This window comes from Sus scrofa, chromosome 7 (assembly GCF_000003025.6).
Source record: "Sus scrofa isolate TJ Tabasco breed Duroc chromosome 7, Sscrofa11.1, whole genome shotgun sequence".
NCBI lineage: Eukaryota > Metazoa > Chordata > Mammalia > Artiodactyla > Suidae > Sus > Sus scrofa.
Genome location: NC_010449.5, coordinates 42209795 through 42232157, shown reverse-complemented (window position 1 = coordinate 42232157; position 22363 = coordinate 42209795). Strand labels below are relative to the sequence as shown.

The window sequence follows — 22363 nt, the reverse complement described above, 5'->3', positions numbered from 1 at the left end:
TGTGATGTAGGTCGCAGATGGGGCTCGGATCCCAGAGCCCGTGTTGCTGTGGCTGTGGCGTAGGCCGGCGGCTACAGCTCCAATTGGACCCCTAGCCTGGGAACCTCCATATGCCCCAGGTGCAACCCTAAAAAGATGGGAAAAAAAGTAAAAATAAAAATACTGAACATTTATTATAGCTAAATGAATCAGCTCTTTTGAAGTCAGTAAACTTCAAAATAAATTCATCCCAGATATTTGGAGAAATTTCTGCCAATGATATATGAGTAGCCATCCTAATACCAAAGACTGGAATTATGTGTATTTAACTGATCAATTCTAAGTGATCTCAAAGAGCACCAGCACTTGCATGGTTAACTCACCAGCAATTCATTCCAAAGCATCTCAAAAGATTGGATACCTCAAAGAAGCATATCATGATGAGCAGTGAAAAAAATAAACTGGAGCCACAAGAGATTACAGAATACACAAAGAGATCTGCCAATTCAACACTCTAAAAAGAGATGCTGCAGAGTTGTGTCAGACTCAGCAGCCCAGAGGCATGTGAGAACTTCTGAAACTGGGCTAGTCCTTGGATATGCTATAAAGTTCCAAGCCTAAAAATCTCAATGAAATGGATAAATACATTTAAAAATTAAATTTACTGAAGACAATTACTCAAGACATTTTTAAGAATCCACAGCAAAAATCCAGGAATAAAATCAGAAAGTGGTCTAAAAATGACCTCAAAAAGTTAACAAAAATATAGCTTGTTTTAAAGGTTAGTTCTTCCAAATCTACTGTAGAAAACAAAACAAGCCTACAGAGTTTCACTTTTTGGGGGTGGGGGGGGTGACACCAATGGCACTTGAAAGTTCCTGGGCCTGGGATCAAACTTGCGCCGTAGCAGTGACCCAAACCACTGCAGTGACAATACCAGATCCTTACCCTGCTGTGTCACAAAAGTACTCCAAAGCTTCCCTTTTTTGAAATAATCAGTATTTGAAACAATGTGAACATTATTAAGACCAAAGATTGCACCCAGAAATGTACTCTCAAAGAGACAAAAGTTCTAAATAAAATGTCGAAAAAAAGGAATTCAAATGCATAATTAGACAATTAGCTACCACAACTAAGCAAGGTCTATCATGGGACAGGTTTAATCTTGAAAAATCTAATTTATCATATAAATTATAATGAGAAAAAAACATACGATCCACAGATTCTAAAAGATCATTCAATAAATATTAGCCTATATGCTTTTGCATATGTGTGAACCTGATCCCTCAGGTCCCAGTAAAAGGTTCCTAGCTTGAGGTCTTAACCTCAGGGTTTGCCCCCAAAAAACATAAGCTTGGGGCTAAAAGAACAATTCAGTTTCTCTCAGGATAACTAGATTTATAACATGTAAATTCAGAACTAATTTACTTTAGGGCAATGGTTCTCAACCAAGATAATCTTGCCCCATAGGGAAAACTTTGGCAACATTGGAAAAATTTTTGGTTGTTACAACTCAGAATGCTACAAGCATCAACTGGATAGAAGCCAGGGATGCTGCCAAACACCTACCAAAACACAGGACGCCCCCCACACACACACACACACGACAAGTAATTTGGGGCTCAGAATGTCCACACAAAGTTGCCAGAGTTGAAAAACTGTGCATAAGGGGAACAAGCTACATACAGATTTTTACCTCATACCACAGCCCACAAATGAGGAGTAAAAAAGAAATCTTAATGCACACACACATACTTTCTCTCAAACAAAAGGAAGGGAAGTGGGTAGAGGGAGGCAAGGAGAAAAGGAAGGAAATGGAAGTAAATATCAAAATTATGGAGAGAGGAGAAATTTCTAAACTAAAGCAAACTAAACAATCAAAATTTCAAAGCAAACAACTAAAAACTGGGAATAAACATCTGCTGCAAATAAGACAAAGAAAAGTATTTGGAAGAATCAAAAAGAAAAATATGAAAACCCAGATTAAAAAACAAGTGATTTAAAAATAACACTTAAAAAAAAAAAAGTACACTAAGTACACTCTAAGAACTCTCACTTTAAAAAAAAAAAAATTTAAAAGGGAACATTTTACTTAACTAGGCTTCAGAAGAGGTGGGGGGGGTTGCTGGCAGAAGAGTAGAATAGTTTTATAAACACTTAATTTAAAAAGAGATTTTTTTTTCGTTTTTTTTGGAATTCCCACTGTGGCACAACGAGATCTGCGGCATCTTGAGAGTGCTGGGAGGCAGGTTCACCCCTGGCCCAGCACAGTGGGTTAAGGATCTGGTGTTGCCATAGCTATGGCTTAAGTCCTAACCATGGCTCAGCTCAGATCTGGCCCAAGAACTCCATATACCAGGAGGGGGTCAAAAAAGTGGTGTTGCCATAGCTATGGCTTAAGTCCCAAACATGGCTCGGCTCAGTTCTGGCCCAAGAACTCCATATACCAGGAGGGGGGTCAAAAAAGAAAAAAAAATTTTTTTTTAATTTTTTAAATAAAATAAAATAAATTAAAAAGTGGTATTTTTAAAAATGTCTGAAAATAAAACTTAAAAATCTTAAAATCCAAAAATGTTTAAAAGATTATGCATGAAAATATTGATGGCAATACTATAAAAGTTTTCTGAATGCTCTGCACTAATAAACATTTTTTGATAATGAAATAACCACTTCATAAAAAATAATGTAAACAATTTACACAAATTCCAAACAGGTTTGAGTAGCATGAACATTCACATTTGGTTTGGGTCAATATAAATAGCAAAATGGCATCTAAATGGGCCTGTCAAATTAACCTTATTTATATTATAGTACTACTGAGTATTATATAGTTATATATAATCAGACTATTGAGTAGTAACTTTTGTTTAAAGGTCAAGATATAGAAAGTTACACAAAACTTAACAAAAACATACTTCACTATAAGCTTTACTGCCAAAAAATTAGTGGTATGATTTAAAAAAAAAACTGAAAAGTTTATACCTCTTATTTCCTATTTTAAAAAAATTCAATATTTTTAGTTTTGATTTTCAGGACTAAGTTTTTCTTTTACCATAAACCAAACCACACATTTTTACCAGAAACTTATTTCCAGGACTAGTTTTACCATAAATGAAGAAATGAAAAACTGGTGAGTGTTGCTTATGTCATTAACCAGTGACATTTCATTATTTAGGACCCCTATAGTTACCCAAATTTGACTTGTCAAAATACCAATTCCTAAAGTCCTCTTAGCTATATGTGTATTAGAATTTCTGTCATTTACTTCCTCAAACTTGTTAAGTTCAGAACTGATAGGCAGCATTTCTTGTTTTCCAGCAGATATAAGTAAATCCAGTCATTCTTAAGATATCATATACAAAACCCACCCCTCCTTTCTGTATTTCAAGTATCTGTGAAAGTTTACAAAGTACCATATATTATTGTCAAATATGCAAAGAGAACAAATGCGATATATAAAATTTTTACACAGTATTAACATTCCTTTAAATATTACTAAGTCAGATCAATAGGTGACAGATACCCACAAAAACCTTAAGCAAGCTTAAAAACAAAAAAGGATTTTAATCTCACAAAAATTGATTAAAAATTCGCCCAAGACAGGAGTTCCCATCGTGGCTCAGTGGTTAACGAACCTGACTAGGAACCATGAGGTTGCGGGTTCAATCCCTGGCCTTGCTCAGTGGGTTAAGGATCTGGCATTGCCCTGAGCTGTGGTGTAGGTCGCAGATGTGGATTGGATCTGGCATTGCTGTGGCTGTGGCATAGGCTGACCTGATTAGACCCTTAGCCTGGGAACCTCCATATGCTGCGGGTGTGGCCCTAGAAAAGACAAAAAAAGACCAAAAAAAGACCAAAAAAAAAAAAAAGAATTCGTCCAAAACAAATTATCATGCATATGTGATTAATGTCTCCTCCCAAAATAAACCCTAAAAAACAACATACAAACTCTATATTCAAGTTGGAAAATTTACACTATTAACTCTGAAAAAACACTAGAAATTAGTTTTAAGCATATTTCAAACCAGATTTTTAAAAAAATACCAATGAATATTTGTCATAAAGTTTTACAGAACTCACCAAAATAAATCTTATGATAACCCTACTGGACAGATGAGTAAAGGACCAATATGAAACACACAGTTAGGACTTAAGAAAACAGTAACTCAAATATATAAACAATGTATAATATCAATCCATGACTTTTATGTGATAAATATCTAAATTTCTCCACTTTCAAATCACATTAGGACAGACAGTCATTTCATGTTACTTGTTCTGACTAGCTTAACATTCTCCTCCTTTCCCAAAATGTTTTTTTTTTTAAATTGTTATTTCCCCAAAACAGTTTTTTTTTTCTATTATACAGCATGGTGACCCAATTACACATACATGTACACATTCTATTTTCTCACATTATCATGCTGCACCATAAGTGACTAGACATAGTTCCCAGTGCTACATAGCAGGATCTCATTGCTAGTCTCAAAATGTTTTAAAAAATAATTAAGAGGACGTGCTTTGAAATTAGACCAATGCACCCTGCCTTCTCCACATCCTGTCTCTGACCTTGGGTGAGTAACAATCTAACTTAATTTCTGAATGTGAAGAATGGGAGCAATGATATTTCACCCCAGAATGTTCGTGGGATTAAGTGCTCAACAAAATGTCTAGCAGTGGAAGCACTTCCTAAGTACTACTAATCAGCAAAATACCAGCTAAAAAGGAATGTTTAAGTTTACAAAAAAAAAAAAAGGAAGTTGCTATAAAAGACAATTTCACTAGCCTTCTAAGCAAAGTAAAAACATAACAGAGTTTCTCAGCGGTTCTGTGGGCTAAGGATCTGGTGTTAACACTTCAGCAGCTCAGGTTGCTGCTGTTTGCTGCTGTGGTGCAAGTTTGATCCCTGGTCTAGGAACTTCTACAAGACAACGGGGAGGCAAAAAAAAAAAAAAAAAAAAAAGAGAGAGAGAGAGAAAATGTAGAGAAGTTACAGAGACAACTGCAAGAACCTATGAGAATAACAGAATCATGAAACAAATCTGAATTATTTTGTTTCTAAGCATCCACCAAAAATAAATGCATACATACAAGAATTCTTATAATCACAGAAGTGTTAAATACAAATAACCAAAATACATTATCTGGCCAGGACTAAGAGCGAGTGACTGTTTCACTCATCTTTTTATTCCCAAGCACCATGGTATTTACTATCAAAAAAAAAATTCACATTTTAGTAGACTCATTAAGTTCAAACCTGTGTTATTCAATGGTCAACTGCATTTCTAAAAAGAAAGACCTCAAAAAAAATAAAAATAAAAAGACCTCATTCACCTCAATTACTCCATATTAAAACACTACTGAATCAGTTAGTAGACACATAAAAGGCTCCCAATTTTCTGCTTGTTACTAAGAGTGTTATATTTTTTTAATAGAATTAAGTAAGTGATGTGGTCTCTGGCACCCACAAGCTCAGAGCAAGTAAGGTCATTACACACAAAAGAAAGAATAACAAAGGAAATTTTTATTTAGGCTTTAAAGTGTGAGGTTCTAGTCATAAGTTCAGTTGGGTTGTACACAATATAAAGAATATAAGAAATTTAGGATTTTTTTTTTTTTTTTTTTTTGCCTTTTGAGGGTCACACCTGTGGCATATGGAGGTTTCGAAGTTAGCAGTCAAATCAGAGCTGCAGCTGCAGGCCTATGCCACAGCCACAGCACCTGATCCAAGTCGTGTCTGTGATCTACACCATGGTTCACAGCAATGCTGAATCCTTAACCCACTGAGTGAGGCCAGGAATAGATCCCGTGTCCTCATGGATTACCAGTTAGGTTCGTTACCACTGAGCCAAGACAGGAACTCCAGAAACTCAGGAAATTTTTACGGGAAAGAGGTTACTATGAAATTTAAAATATAGCCTTTACATTGCCATTTGACATTCACGCTGAAAATTCTGAACTCTTAACAGATTTATTTCCCATCATTTAAGGAAATTTTTTAACTGCTTCATAAAATATGTTTGATAAGAATGGTCTAATTAGCAGTTAAGTATAAATTGAGTCTTAATCTTAAATAGTTTGCATACCTGTACATGTGCACACACATACACACACTCCAAAACAGCAAGGCAAAATACTCATCAGGGTACATTCTGCTGCAGCAGAGCAGAAGTTTTAAAGTCTAAATTAAAAAAATTTTGATAGTAAAACACATTTCCAACTAATTAAAAGTCTAACAAAGAATGAGAAAAAAACATGCAGAAAAATATTCATTTGCAAGACTAATTTTATGTTTCCTAAAAATACACCCTACATTAGCAAAGACTAGATGGTCCCAATTTTACAAATGTAAGAACTCCTATACTTATAATCCAAAACAAACAATGTAGCACCCGATAACTACAATAAACATGATAAAGACATATTCTGGGAATACACTCTGATAGTTATTAAAGTCAGTCTAAATGTTAGGTAAAGTTCTGGTCTCCTCAGCACTGGGGCACTGATAAACACTAAGAAGGTTAGGACAGTTTTAATATTTCAGGTAAAGGATCTTGAAGACATCCGTTCAAATGAAGGTGTGCGTCACTCTAAAGCCTCATTGCCAGGAGTAGAGAAAAAAATATCTTTGCTACTGCATATACTCATTACGTCACTGGTCAAACTAAGAGATGAACAAATTCCATTTGCCTTCCACGGCAGGAATCTATATTGTGATCTTCCTTATACTCCTCCTACTCCATCTTAACATTTCTGACATTAGAATACATTCTCTTAAGGTACTCCATTCCCTTTCTTATTTGGATTTCTAATGATTCAAGTTAAGTTTTATTCCTATCATATTAAGTCTTAAGCCTGTCATGCCACTCTTGGCCATCCCAACACACTGATTAACAATCGTCAACAACTGCAGGGAGGGAGACATAAAGAGCATTTACATCAGAATCTCTAGGGGCTATGTCAAATTTTTAAAAATCCAGATGATTCTAATAATATGTCCAACCCCTAACTCCACTACAAACTACTAGAGACACCAAAACCTATATTTTTCCTAATTCTCTTAGCGCCTAGCATTAGTCACATTCCTCACATTAAGGCAAATACTTCTTGATTTATCTCTCATCCAAAACTCCTTGCCTTGAAACTGTGACCTTGTGATAGAAACTTTCTTTTAATGTTGGTGGTAACTGTTACCATTACCATACTTAAAGTATTTTTCTCCTAGAAACTGCTAGTGATTAGATGCCACACAGTCACTCTCTGAGACTTACCTGGACACTGAATCATCAAAAAGAACCTGAGCTATGTGACACTAAAATAGATTGGCATTCAGGATCCCATGTTAGTCATCTCTGTTTTGCAAATTAGTTGAGAAACAGAATGTGACTATGATGGCAAGTTTAACAGAGTATATAAAATTTTAAAGATGAAAAATCCAAGTCTACTGAAACCTCTAAGAAAGGACTGATGTGGTATAAAGAGGTTCTAAGAAAGAGTTCATAACACTGCCATTATCTGACACTAGATCAACATTTTAGGCTAGATATCAATTTAGAATAGTGAATTTTTAAAAAAAGAGTTTCCTATCAGAGTAAAAGCTCCTTCAAGTACAAACATCTAGTAAGTATGCTTTCAATTGAATGAAGTCAATAAGAGAAGAGAATATCCATGCAACAGAGATCTTCAGAAATGAACAAACAAAAAAGAGGGCGTATCTAATTTAGTCCAAAGGAAACATTTAGGAGCCCCTAACTCACCTGGGGCTAAAACCAAGGTTATAACTAAAATAGGAAAGTGTAGGACAATCTTGGGTCAGAGAAGCCCTAGTAAGTTTATGAAGGGAATTCCACTCCCTTAATCATAGTAATAAATGACTCTGTGAACTAGTCTGAACATCTGCCTAACATAAACCTAAAAGAAAGCTGTGGGCAGTATGGTGTGGGGGAGTGTGAGGGAGGACTGAAAAGAGTAGGCACAGTCCATCAAAAAAAAAAAAAAAAAAAAAAAACCTAAGAAAGCTCTTTCTAATAATTAGCCTATTACCACTTCGGTGAAACCAAGGGATGAGCAATTAGTAGTACTTTAGTTTCTTATGCCTTACCTGCCCATTTATTATTATATTGGCAGTTATGACTATTTAACACTATTAAGGATTGTGTGCTTGTTTCTGAAGCAGAAGGGTATGCTGAAACTTTGTAATCTGCTTTGCAATGGGTCTAAAGAGTAGGAACAGGTGAAAAAGAAACAACAGCAAAGAAAAAGCAGATGTGTCAAATCCCTGAGACCAAATAAACAGTGGGAGTGCTAGACTGTGAACAGGGAACATCCTCAAGCATTGAGATAGGGGATCTCTTTTCACGCCATTATCTAGGATCACTTACAACACACATACAGATAGAGCTACATAAAGTAGTACCAAGCAGAAAATACATGAAGGCCTACCTCTTAGGAACTCAGCATCTTGCCGATATTACTGCTTGGCTCGTCTTAAACTTTTAATTCCAATAACCAAGCTCACTTTTGTTTCTGGGAACAAATACCTATCTTGTTTCTTTCCTAAGGAATCTGGACCCTGTCTGGTCTTGTTTTCCCAGCTGCTAGGTCTTCAAGGCCTACTGATAAAACCCATTTCCTCCCTTTCCAAGATGCCAGTCTGAACTTCCACCTGGGGCTTGTTACCTACTACCATCCCATCCCCACACTATACTGGCCATCCCCACCTATGTCTACACACTGTCTTTTGCTATCCTCCACCACCATGCTGAGAGGCTAACCACAGACATATATGGACCTCCATCCAGATTTCCCAGGCCAGTGTTCTGGCCTCTCCATCTAAAAAGACCTAATCCTGCTTGAGGTAAACCTGCCTAATAGAGTGGATATCAAAATCTACAAGTAATCAATTCACAGATCCATCATAATGATCACCAACTGACTTAAATTTCAGTCATCTTAGGTTTTATTCCTCCTTTCTTTCCTGAACACAATACTGAAAACTTTCATGTCTTTCACAACTTGCACCAGTCTATCTAGAAACTGCTACTGCAGCTGTCCTGCTCTCAACCAAGAATCATTACACCTCTTTCTCTTTCTTCAAGCTCTTGACATACCACTCACTTAAATACATTAGAAAATAGTATCAGACAAAATAAACTTAATAGGGGAGGATATTCCATGACACAGAGAGGAGGAAAAAAAAGTCAAAGATTGGATAACATAAATAAAAATGTGAAGGTATTTTCAATTGGCAATATGGAATGAACCAAAAGCACTACACTTTTATAACTTATCTTAAATGCCTTAAAATTTTAATCACCTCATTAAGTTAACAAGACATCATTTTACTTTGCTGACCTGTCATTTAGAGAGATATATGGCAAATTTCAGGCTAGTTTCTATACAAAAATACAAAATTTCATAAATGTGAATTTTCACCCTAAATGTGATTTTATGGAGTTATCCAAAATTTGAAACTTAGAAAAACTTAGAAAAATCTGATCACAAGTACTTACTAATTAAAGAATACAATTATTAAATTTGCTAGTGATCAAACTTTAAAGCAAAAAAGTCTCCTAATATTCCTCTTTCATGCTCTGAATTAGTTTAACTGAAATAAATCCTGAAATTGAAAGGTGACCCACTAGCAGGTAATTTCCACTTGCAACTACTTACCCATATGAATCAAGATTTTCTCTAGTGAAACAAAGTAAAATGAATAAATCACTGTATTATAGTACACATATTATCTCTGAACCAAATGCATATTTCTGACCATTAACTGCCCCATAATTTAAACATATTGACTTTATAAGTGAGCTTGTTAAAAAAAAAAAAAAAAAAAAAAAAAACTTGAACTTAAAAAGTTCATAACTTTATCTAAAGTTAAGAGGGAGTTCCCATCGTGGCTCAGTGGTTAACGAATCCGACTGGGAACCATGAGGTTGCGGGTTCGATCCCTGGCCTTGCTCAGTGGGTTAAGGATCCAGCGTTGCTGTGAGCTGTGGTGTAGGTCGAAGACTCTGCTCGGATCCCATGTTGCTGTGGCTCAGGCTAGACCCCTAGCCTGGGAACCTCCATATGCTGAGGCAGCGGCCCAAGAAATGGCAAAAAGACAAATAAATAAATAAAGTTAAAGAGAAATTCAGTCCTTAAAGTCCACTTACTTTCTCAAAAAAATCAAAAATATGTGTGTGTGTGTGTGTGTGTGTATATATATATATATATATAAAATATAGTAACACTTTGTGCCACTTGCTTTCTGTCTCATTCCATTCCAAAATGTAGATCTGTACTTTTGGAATAAGAAAGTATTGCCTTTCTCTCTCTCTTAACCTCTCCCCAAATTCTTTCACAAAGAATGCCTCAAACTTCCTTATGATAAGCATTCTTTCATTTTTAACAAATGCAGATACTGAAAACAGTGCTTCGGTTTAAGATAAAATTCAAGTAAATCTCTACTAGCACTCATCCCACTTAGGTTTTTCCTGAACTACTAAACTTACTACCAAAAATGGACTTTCTCACCATAAAACACAAATGTTGAAATTATCTTCCTATGTAATTTTAAGATTACATAAAATTCAATTTATGCATCAGTATAAAATCATCTCATCCCGATGGACCCTGAAATACAATATCATGCTTCGCATAAAGGTCAAACAATGAGAACTGCTTTCTTCAAGTTGGTGCAATAGGGAAATTTAACTGCAAATGAAAACAAGAGCAACCAGCACTGGCACTGGTCTGAGCACTTTACAAGTATTAGCTCATACAGACCTCTTAACAACCTAAGTGGTTGATAGTTTTATCCCAGTTACAGATTAAGAAACTGAAGCTCAGTCACAACAGCTAATAGGTAAAGAGACAGGATTTGTCCATATATTGTCCCAGCCCAGAGCCCAGGCTCCAAACTCTCTAGCTCTACCACCCAAATGTAAAAACCATCATTTAATAGGTATCTACATTATTTAAAATGAAGAAATTAAAGATTTTTCATTTCATGACAAGCCAGATAAAAATATCATGTAAATATTTTAAGCTATCATTTTTTTTTGGCCATACCCACAGCATGCAGAAGTTACCAGGACAGGCGTCGTCGAACCTGAGCCACAACAGTGACAACACCAAGTCCTTAACTACTAGACTAGTGAGGAACTCCTAAACTATCACCTTAAATCATAAGAAATAAAGACTTCTGACAGCAAAACCAGATTTATATTTTTAAAAATCCATTTAAGTAATTTTGATGATTTAATTATGAATACACAATCAATAAATTTAAAGTATACATGCATATGAATATATCTGGGAGTTCCTGTTGTGGCTCAGCAGTAACGAATCCAACTACTATCCATGAGGTATGCGGGTTCAATACTTGTCCTCACTCATTGGGTTAAAAATCTGGTGGTGTTGGAGTTCCCATTGTGGTGCAGCAAAAGTGAATCTGACTAGTATCCATTAGGACTTGGGTTAGATCCCTGGCCTTGCTCAGTGGGTTAAGGATCGGCTGCTGCTAGAGCTGTGGCGTAGGCTGGCAGCTGTAGCTCCAATTTGACCCCGAGCCTGGGAATTTTCATATGCTGCAGGTGCAGCCCTTAAAAAAAAGAGAAAAAGAAAAAAAGAAAATATATGACAAATACCTTTCAAAAATTAACTACAAATGCCCCCAAGTAATCAACCTTTAAAACACATTCTGGGTAGTCAAGTTGAGGGTATGCAAATATCACTCTACCAAGATAATCTGGCAACTCACCTAACCAGAATACAGCAGAGTCACAAAGAAAAGGCCTCCGGACAATCAAAACAGATACTCCAGATAGTACTGATACTTACTTTTCTCAAAAGAGGATCTCACATTAAATAAGAGTCTACTTATTTTTTCCCTTATGTGGAATTACAAATTTGGTTTCCACACTTTTGAAGAAAACCTGACCACCGGAGGGTGAGGGGGGACACTGATCACAGTGACAAGCACATTCAATAGCAAAGCAGAAAAATACTTATTTAAATAACTTCAAAATGCAAATAAATGTGCTCAACAGTCCTACAGACAATGCAACATATCCTTAGGCGTCACAGTCACTGACAGTCAGAAACGATGATCCCAGGTCATCAGAAGATTTAATTACATCTGCATCCTATTTAAAACAGAAAAGAACTACACATTCAATTTTTGTATGATTTTCATTCAAAGTGGTTTTATAATTTGATGCTCAAAGGATAAATCCTCAAATACCCAGTAAGCTCAACTAATGAATTAGAAACTCACTGGAAAGTTCCAAAGAGCCAAGTTTACTACTTCTAAGTTTAAGAGCACTCTATGTACAAAAGTTACCTGAAAGCGAGAGGGAGACAGGAGATCATAAAAGTAGAAAGTCTTAAGAAAACACAGAAGAGCTAGGCAACTGTCTATAAACACTATGTTTAAAGCATTTCCCACAAAACAATGTGTGGGCAGTAGGTGCCACATCAGCAGCACTCTGTGTCTGTCCTGCTTCTAAATCATGTGTTAGTTTCTTGAATTATTAATTTCAGTTATTAGTTTGCTGAGATGAAGCAGTACCAACTCTCCTCAACTGCAAAAAGCGGTAGCGTCCTGATTACTCCACAAAACCAGCAGTGGGATTACTCGTACAGAAGAACATGCTTATGCCTTATGGTGGCACTTTTCTGATTTTTTTTAAAAGTTCTCTTTTAAACCGCTTTTCATTTTTAAAGGATTGAGGGAGATAGTGCCCAGCCCACACCGAACTTTGTTATCAAAAGAATTGTTACACTACTCAACAAAAACTCCCTTTCAAACCAGGCAGCAACACATTCTTTCTCTAGCTCCAAAGAAAAATTTAAAGCACATAGTAAATAACATATAAGGCCTTGTACTTTTCTCCTCTTCTAGCGAGGAAGTCTAACTCCAAACAGGAAACTGCTTCTCAAAAGGTTCAACGCAGAAATCCTACCAAATCCCAACCCAGTTCTCAGGAAGACATTTAAGTGCCAACACACTTGCCTAGGTAGAAACGGGGTAAACACAAGCTTCCCTGCTCTTGGGGCACCCCCCCACCCCTGGAAGTTTCAGTAGTGGGAAATACTGCCTTTTCTAGCAAATAAACAAACACAATGCTTTAAAAGTCCAATCTATGCTGAGGCTCGCTAAAGAAATTGGAAGTGCTACTTGGTTAAGTTTTTCGATAGCCCTCCCCCATCAGGATCCGGGAAGAAAGAAGGGGCTGGGGAAGGGAGGGAAGGTCGGGGCTCAGCTGGGTGGGGGGCTAGGTGATCGGGCGCCCCCTTCACCTTTCCCGGGACCAGGAAGAGAGGCGGGGAGGAAAGCACGAGAAGGAACACCCGCACCCTGGAGCCCCGAGACTAATTTCTCCGCGAGAAGAGCCAGGTGGAAGGCAGGGTGAGGAGGGGCGGCGGGGAGGGAGCTGTGTGGCCGCGCAGGGGCCGATTTCCCGTCCCCAACCCGCTGAGCCCGAGAAGGAGAACCGCCTCCCCGAATCGGGGTCCGGCCCGGCAGCGGAGAGCGCCCGCGAGTCCCTTACCCATGCTGGGGGCTCCCGCGGGGAGCAGCCCGACGCCCGCTGCTCCTCCTCCGGCTGCTCTCGCGGCTGCTCCAGCGGCAGGAGGCGGGCCCTCCGCTCCGCTCCGGGCCCGCAGAGTTCAGGCGGGGCAAGGAGGCGCCTCCATCCGCCCGCGGCGCTCCCCGGCCAGTCCCGTCAGCACGGCCCGCGAGGAACAGGCGGCGGCGACTCCTCACTCACTGCAGCTGGAGGGACCTCCCCCGCCCGCACAACCGGCGGCTTTCCCACCCCGGTCGCTCCTGCAGTGGGGCGGGACCTGCCTGTTCGTCGCGGCCACCGGCTCCAACCCAGAGCGCCCGCCCAACCTCAGAGCCCGCCCCTCGCGCTCCCTCGGCGCCCGGCGTCCCCAGTCGCGACGCCAAAGACTGAGGTGGAGACCGGGACAGAGGCAAGGAAGGTGCTGGGAGCTGGGACGGAGAGGAGGAAAATCTCGCGAGAATCCCCCGTTCTCCCTGCCCCGCCCCCGCCGCGTTCCGGCTCACCGCCTGGCCCCCGGCTGCTGCCAGGTGCGGTGACGTCACAGCCGGGGGTCGCGCGCCGCCCCGGTCCAGGTGCGCGGAGCGGCTGAGGAAACCCTGCGGCACAGCTGCGGCCCGAACTCCGCCCCGAAGTTTGCAGCTGCTGGGACCCGCGCCTTCTGTGTGGTTTGTCGCCTCAGATGGATACAAAGAGTTTTTTGCTGATTGGCAAAGTAAGCATGAGTTGCCCCACTTTGCAGTGTTGCTTTTTGCAGAGCAGCAGGCTTTGGGGGGACCCAAAAGAAAAGAGGCCGCGAGAGAGAGGCGAAAGGACAGCGAGAGAAAACCCGCTTGCGTTCGACCTTTGAGGGCCCAGCTGCTCCTGGGACCCGCGGTTTACCTTGCAAAGTTCAGTATGAATCACAAGTATTTCTTCGTCGGAAAAAAACCCTAAGCACAAAATAAAGTATATTTTTTAGGAATAAATTATTGGGTTCCATGAGTCTCTGCTGAAAACTTTCCGAATCCCTCTTTTCTCTTTTGAGAGAGTAAAGTTTAAATTGTTTTCTGATGGGAGGGGGGGTCAGGATAGTCTTGATTTGAGATGTTGCCTGGCATTGTTCTGTGAAGAAGAGCATAGGATTATTCTAATCAGACATCGCCCTTTCTTAGAGTTAGAAACAAATATAATTACTTCAGCCAGCTTTTTTTCCCCCTTCTGCTGAAGCAAAACCAATTCCCAGACAGATGTGTGTGAGAGCAACATTTATTGAATGCCAACTAGTGCCTAGTGCTTTTTTAAAGCAATATTGTCTTTTAATTCTCACAGTCATCCAACACAAAAACTGCCTTGCCCTTTGGAACCAAGAATACATGGGTTTCTGAAATTCAGCACAGCCATTTATTTTTTGTTAGGATTTTGGGTGAATTAATCTCACCGGATTTCAGTTTCTTGAGCCTGTGCAAAGCACAGTAGCAACATCATAAATATCCATCCTGCTGTCTCCTATAGACATGCATTTGCCATCTTTTTAATTCTAAAAATATCTTTTAAGATTACATAGGGTAATCTTTACAAGAATTGTCAGTCACAGAGACCAAAAAGGAGAAAAGAAAAAAAATTGAATATGCACACCCAAAAAAGATGTACATATTGGCTATGTTGTACTAAAACCATGAAATGTGCCTTTTTTCAATCAACAAATTATTATGTTCATTGTCCCCTACCAAGCAAACAACCCAAAAAAGCTGCGGTCTAGCCCTTACACTCAAAGAGTTTTGCATTCTAACCAGGAAGTGAGACATGAACAGTTTACTAACATTATAAGGTAGTGGAGTTCCTATTGTGGCACAGCAGAAACAAATCCGACTAGTATCCATGAGGATGCGGGTTCGATCCCTGGACTCGCTCAGTGGGTCTGGGATCCCGGATTGCCCTAAGTTATGGTGTAGGTGTCTTGGATGGTGAGTGGCTGTGGCTGTGGCTGTAGGCCAGCAGCTGTAGTTCTGATTCGATCCCTAGCCTGGGAACCTCCTTAGGCAGTGGGAACAAAAACAAACAAACAAAAAACAAAAACAGTACGAGGTATCTAGGGTCAAATGCCTGAAAATTTAAAGGAAAATTACTATGCGCAAGGCAAGCTTTAGGGGAAAGGTATATGTAGAACTAAAGTTTAGAGGAAAGCATAATTTCAACCTGGAGGAGTCCTAAAAGTAAGGAGTGGAAGTAAATATGCCAACAGAATATTCCTGAGCCTGAAATCTGTCTGGCTTCTGCAACCCATAAGAAAGTAAATTAGGGAGTTCCCGTCGTGGCGCAGTGGTTAACGAATCCGACTAGGAACCATGAGGTTTCCGGTTCGATCCCTGGCCTTGCTCAGTGGGTTAAGGATCCAGCGTTGCCGTGAGCTCTGGTGTAGGTTGCAGACGAGGCTTGGATCCCGTGTTGCTGTGGTTCTGGCGTAGGCTGGCAGCTACAGCTCTGATTAGACCCCTAGCCTGGGAACCTCCATATGCCACGAGAGCGGCCCAAGAAATGGCAAAAAGACAAAAAAAAAAAAAAAGTAAATTATTTAAACCTTGAAAGAATGAAGTTGATGGGAGGCAAAGGAGGATTTCATGGAAGGAGAGAAAGAAAAATATAAGATATTCGAAAATAACTAAATATCTTAGTCTCTAAGATCCTAGCATTTTAGGAAGAAAAGCCAGTGAATAAATGAAGTGAAGGAAAACAAACAAAAGGAAAAAAGACCGTTGAATTTGACATCAAAGTTCCCTTTGAAAGTATAATTTCAGAATATACATAACAGAACATGTAACATATTATAGCTACATTATTCAGAATATCTGTAACAGGAAAGTTAAAAGTCACTTAAAGGGTTCAATGACTAAATGTGTGATAAAGTGAGGCCACAAGCAGATGAGGTGAGCATAGTTTCTTAACCAGAAGTCAGGTCACCTAATCTGAGAAGATATTCTAGAAATCAGCTCTATTCTAGAAATCTCAGGATCTGTGTTATTTCCATAATGAACCATGTATTTTATAAGTTTAAAAATTAAAAAAAAATAGGCAAAATCAATATTTCCTTGAGGTAATGCTGACATATTGATTGTAAAAGAAATTGGAAGGATCCTAAGAAATGTTGAGGAAACTGAAGCAAAGCTAAGAAGGAATTGCGGTCCCAGTGTTAATGCTGTCTTCCAGACGTAAAGCCAAAGGGAATCCCAGTGGAGGGATGAAATCTAGAAATTTTTTTTTTTTTCTGTCTTTTGTCTTTTTAAGGCCGCACTTGCAGTATATGGAGGTTCCCAGGCTAGGGGTTGAATCAGAGATACAGCTGCCTGCTACACCACAGCCACAGCAACACAGGATCCGAGCCGAATCTTCTACCTACACCACAGCTCATGGAAATGCCACATTCTTAACCCACTGAGCAAGGCCAGGGATGGAACCCACAATCTCAGGGCTCCTAGTCGGGTTCGTTTCCACTGTTCTATGACAGCAACTCCCAAAATGTATTTTTTAAGCTTACGAAATTGTATGTGAAGCTATGTTCTAAATTTTTGAGTACTGAGCAAATGTTAACTATTAAGTACTCCATGGAGCGCTTCTCATCTTAAGTCTTACCTCTCCAAGAAGACTGCCAAAGTGTGGCATTGTATTTTACATATTTTTATATAGTTAGCACATTGCACAGCTCAAAACATTGCTTCCTTGACAGTAACTATTAGCCGGATGATAGAAAATATGGTGAGAAGATGATATCATATATTTAGATTTAACCTCAAATTCCTTTCGGCTAAGAATGAATTTCCTTTTTGCCTTTATTTCCTGTATCTTACAATGAATGAAGTTTTATCTATCTTTTGTTTTTGTTTTTGTTTTTGTCTTTATGTCTTTTTAGGGCCGCACCTGCGGCATATGGAGGTTCCCAGGCTAGGGGTCTAATCAGAGCTGTAGCTGCTGGCCTTTATCACAGCCACAGCAGTGCCAGATCCAAGCCACAGCTCATGGCAACACCGGATCCTTAACCCAGTGAGTAAGACCTGAGATTGAACCCAAAACCTCATGGTTCCTAGTCTGATTCTTTCCACTGCTCCACAACAGGAACTCCTATTTATCTGTTCTTACACTTCTTTGTATTCCCAGACAAATGAACTAATACCATGCTAATACTTTCTTTTTCTTTCTATTCTTTTTTCTTCTGAACACTGCACGTGTTGATCTGATATAAAAGAAAATATGAGGGAGTTCCCACTGTGGTGCAGTGGAAACAAATCCAACTAGTATCCATGAGGATGTGGGTTTGATCCCTTGCCTCCCTCAGTGGGTTAAGGATCTGGTGTTGCTGCAAGGTGAGGTATAGGTCAAAGACTCGGCTCGGATCCCCCATTGCTGCAGCTGCAGCATAGGCCAACAGCTACAGCTGCGATTCAACCCCTAGCCTGGGAACCTCCATATACTGCAGGTGCAGCCCTAGAAAAGATTAAAAAAAGAAAAACTCTTTAGAAAACAATTGCCGAAAATAATCATCTCAAACACAGTGAGATATGAGGTCAGCCAAGCTGGAAAATGTCCCTGCTCAAAGCAGTGACCCAGCAGCTTCTAACAAAATCCTGCTACTCAGCTAGCATTTTGGGGGATGTGCTCAAACATATGGTCATTAGTGAACATTAAGAAAAGTTTAATTAAAAACATGATGAGCCCATGCAAACAATGTCACTTTGCCAAATAAAGGACCTTTTAATAATGTTATTTGTACTTTATTCCAGGTGGTAGTGTCATTATAGGGATGGTGAATGGTAGGTAAGTCATAAAGTCTCATTGGAAGTTTTCAAAGAGAATTTCTTTCAAGAAGCCTTACTTTTTCAAAATGTTAAAGCTAGTCTCTTTTGAAAGCTCGCTTTTTTTTTTGTTTTTGTTTTTGTTTTTTTTAAATGACTATACCTGTGGCATATGTAAATTTTGCAGCCAGAGATTGAATCCAATCCACTGCTGCAACCTACACTGAATCCTTTAACTCACTGCACTGAGCCCAGGATTGAACCCAAGCCTCCACAGAGACCGGAGCTGCTGTAGTCAGATACTTAACACATTGTGCCACAGTGGGAATTCCTGAAGGTTCAAATATTTTAAGCAATCCCAAATGGCAAATACATTTGCTTTTTTCAGATATCAGGCAATTCCATTATATTCACAGTATCAAGTAAAGAATTTCTGGCCATGAGTACACGTTCAACTCAACGAACATTTACTGATTACCCATTATTGATCGGCACCGGCTCTGTCACACATAAAGTTAGAGATAGACAGTATAGTCCCTGCCTTAAAAGAAGAAGTAGTAGGAGTTCCCATCGTGGCACAGTGGTTAACGAATCCGACTAGGAACCATGAGGTTGCGGGTTCGGTCCCTCAGTGGGTTAATGATCCGGCGTTGCCGTGAGCTGTGGTATAGGTTGCAGATGCGGCTCGGATCCCGCGTTGCTGTGGCTCTGGCGTAGGCCAGTGGCTACAGCTCCAATTTGACCCCTAGCCTGGGAACCTCCATATGCCGCGGGAGCAGCCCAAAGAAATAGCAAAAAGACAAAAAAAAAAAAAAAAGAAGACGTATTAGAGAGCTCTGGAGGAGTACATTGTAGTTGCCCGATAAGAACAAGGAAGTGTATTTAGCCTGGGATGCCTTTTAGGGGGTCCAGGCTTGGGGAACCATAGTCAAATATAGACGGTTCATTTGTTATGGAAATGGTTTAAAGTCTTATCCTAGAAGTTATAGGTAGTTAATGAAGGATTTTAAGTATGTAATTGATTTGCTCTTTCTGCCACATAAAAAAATGTACACATCCCAAAAAATTAAGGTTATAAGAAATTTGGTTCTATAAGCATTGATTAAGCCCCAGTACCCTCAGTCAATTAATAAATATATTTTTCACTAAGATATAAAAACATGTAAACTAACATAATATACAAGGCAGTATGTATGCTGGGTGTTGTGTAAACAATGGAGCAACCACCAACTCTGCCTTTAATGAATGTGATTTCCAATTAAGACGGCTAAGATAAGCTTGACTCCTTGAACGTATTTATTTATTTGCACTTTAGGGCTGCCCCCAAGGCATACGGAGGTTCCCAGGTTAGGGGTCCAATCGGAGGTGTAGCCGCCGGCCTACACCACAGCCACAGCAGCACCAGATCCAAGCTGCATCTGTGACCTACATCACAGCACACGGCAACGCCTGATCCTTATCCTACTGAACGAGGCCGGGGATTGAACCAGCGTCCTCATGGATGCTAGTCAGATTTGTTTCTGCTGAGCCACAATAGGAACTCCACTAATTGAAATAAATTCACCTTTTTGCAGAGAATCTGCATTTAGAATTTTCAGGGCACAAACCAGAAAATTGGGCAAATTTTCATTTTGGTCATGAATTTAGTAATGAATTTTTTTGGTTGTTTTTTTCGTGTTTTTTGGGTGGTGGGGGGACACCCCCGAAGCTTGTGGAAGGTCTCGGGCCAGGGATTGAACCTGTGCCACAGCATCAACCAGAGCTGCTGTGGTGACAACACTGGATATTTAACCCACTGCCCCATAAGAGAACTTGATGAATTAGTATTCTGATTTAAATCTCTTTGCAGATTTTAAGCAGTAAAGATTAATGACCTTTGCCCCCAAATCAGAAGATATTTGTTCATGTCACACTGTACCACAAGTTTCAAAAAGAGTAGATTTTTGAAAACAAAAACTATTAGTGATCTGCGCCTTCTTCATTTGTGAGCTTTTACAAATGACAACGAAGGTTGTTTCTGTTTTTGTTTTTAATAACCCAAGGGAACTCTCAGCAGAGGATTCCATCTCTGATCATCATCCCTTGGGCATTCCCATTTCTGTGTCTGCCTAATATGACACTATAAGGCACTCATCAAATTGTTAATTTCTATGCTTCTGCTCATCTAACCATACATTGTTTCTGAAACAAGAAGTGGAAACTTTTTTTTCAGATCCCTGCTTAACTTCCCTAATGGCACAGATGACAAACGAGGGTTATGTCCCATCTGAGACTAGAGTTTTTAAATTGGCTGTCTTGACGTTGTTTTGATGCCCAGCATTAAATGCCTGCCAAAGCAAAAGAAGCTGATAAAGCAAGATGTTCTTCTGCATATTTCTGAGAATTCACATTCCATTCTGCCGGTTTCTGAGCCACATCTCACCACTCCCACCCCTGTGCCACAGTCTGCAGGTAGTTTCTAAGCAAATCTCCTCCACCTCCTGGTCAGCCCACAACTCTTCAACTAGCATTTGCCTGTTCTCACATCTATGTAAATATCTGAGAAACACTGTAAAGCAACTATACTTTAATAATAAGAGTAAGAAGAAATAGAAGAAAAAATCTGAGGGTGAATTCAAGTGAAACCTAGTGCACTTCAATGTTCTTACACCTGAGGCTTAGAGCAATACTTCTAGTTCATAACCAGGGGGTCTGAGTCATTCTGAATGATCTCCCGCACACTCTGCCTACCTTTTTCATTATAGAATTGATGCTTTTACAGGACTCTGTCCCCTTTCGTTTTCTCAACAATTATATTTGATGATTATACTTGATAATATATCTGATGTGAACTCTCATAATTTTATATTTGAGCTACCTTTTCTTCACCCTTAATTTCCTAGACTGAATTCCCCCTTCTTTTTTCTCTCTTCTTTCCCCACCCTTTTGCTCTATCTTATACCCTATCTCTCCTTACGCTTGTAACACTGACCTTTGATTGTTGATCCAATTCGTCCGGTCTAGAAATTCTGCATGCGTAGCCTCTTGGATCTCCTAACCCTCCCTCACCACGAAATACCTTTCCCAGAATAATTTTTAGACCTTATTGAAACATTTCTAAGTTAATAAAGTTTTTTACATATTAATAGCATGTAATCTCAAGATATTCCTTAAGATAACTCAGTGACGTAGGGGACATTAGTTCTTATTGTGCAATATTAGCAACTACAGCAACATTAATAAGAGCCAACAGCATCTGACCATTTTTAAGTCTCAGGCACTCAGGTCCTTCATATACTTCATCTTAATACAATGCTATGAGTCATAGAATTATCATTGCCATCCCCATTTAAAGCAGGAAACTGAGACAGTAATTACCTTGCCTAAGCTCATGTAACTATTAAGTGACAGGGAATGTGCTTCAATGCAAGGCTAACTCCATAGCGAATACTTCAGCTTATCTCAAGTCAATTTGCTCCTTAAACCACGATTTTTTTTTTTTTTTAATTTAAAGAGAAGGAAAAGAAGGAGTTCCTTGGTGGCTCAGCTGGTTAAGAATCCAGCGTTGTCACTGCTGTGGCTCAGGTTCGATTCCTTGACACGGGAACTTCCTCGTGCCTTGAATGGATCAAAAGGAATCCTCCTTCAGTGGTCTGTTACAAAGATCAACCAGGAAAGGGTCTGGCACAGCATATGCACTTGAACTTAATTTCTTCTCCCACTTTTATACATTCATTGAGGACCTACTGTGCGCCAGGTGGTGTACAAGGTGCTTGTGTAGATGGATGTAGAGAAGTGATCATGGAAATGCGGACCCTGCTCTCATGGAGCTTGTGGTCTAAGAGAGGAACTTGCATTTCCCAATTTACAATATAAATCACTTATATTCCTTCTCATGTGCCACCTTTCTTAAATGCGTTCTCTCCTTCCTCATAAACACTGTGCTTATACCTCTCCTAGGACATTTGCTATATTTTCAGGGTTTTTTTGTTTGTTTGTTTTTGCTTTTTAGGGCCGCACCCTTGGCTCGTGGAGGTTCCTAGGCTAGGAGTCCAATCAGAGCTACAGCTGCCCTCCTAC

At 39.5% G+C, this 22363-nt stretch overlaps 1 protein-coding gene across 2 annotated transcripts in view; it reads right to left on the bottom strand.

The window, feature by feature from the left end:
* CD2AP (CD2 associated protein) overlaps positions 1-14142 on the bottom strand; it is a 114508-nt gene extending 100366 nt beyond the window's left edge. The window contains exon 1 of one of the 2 annotated variants that reach the window (XM_021098032.1): positions 13524-14142. In XM_021098032.1, coding sequence (XP_020953691.1) covers positions 13524-13527 — 4 coding nt within the window. In that variant the 5' untranslated portion in view covers positions 13528-14142. The remainder of the gene's footprint in view (positions 1-13523) is intronic. The other variant, XM_021098031.1, reaches the window with a different exon arrangement.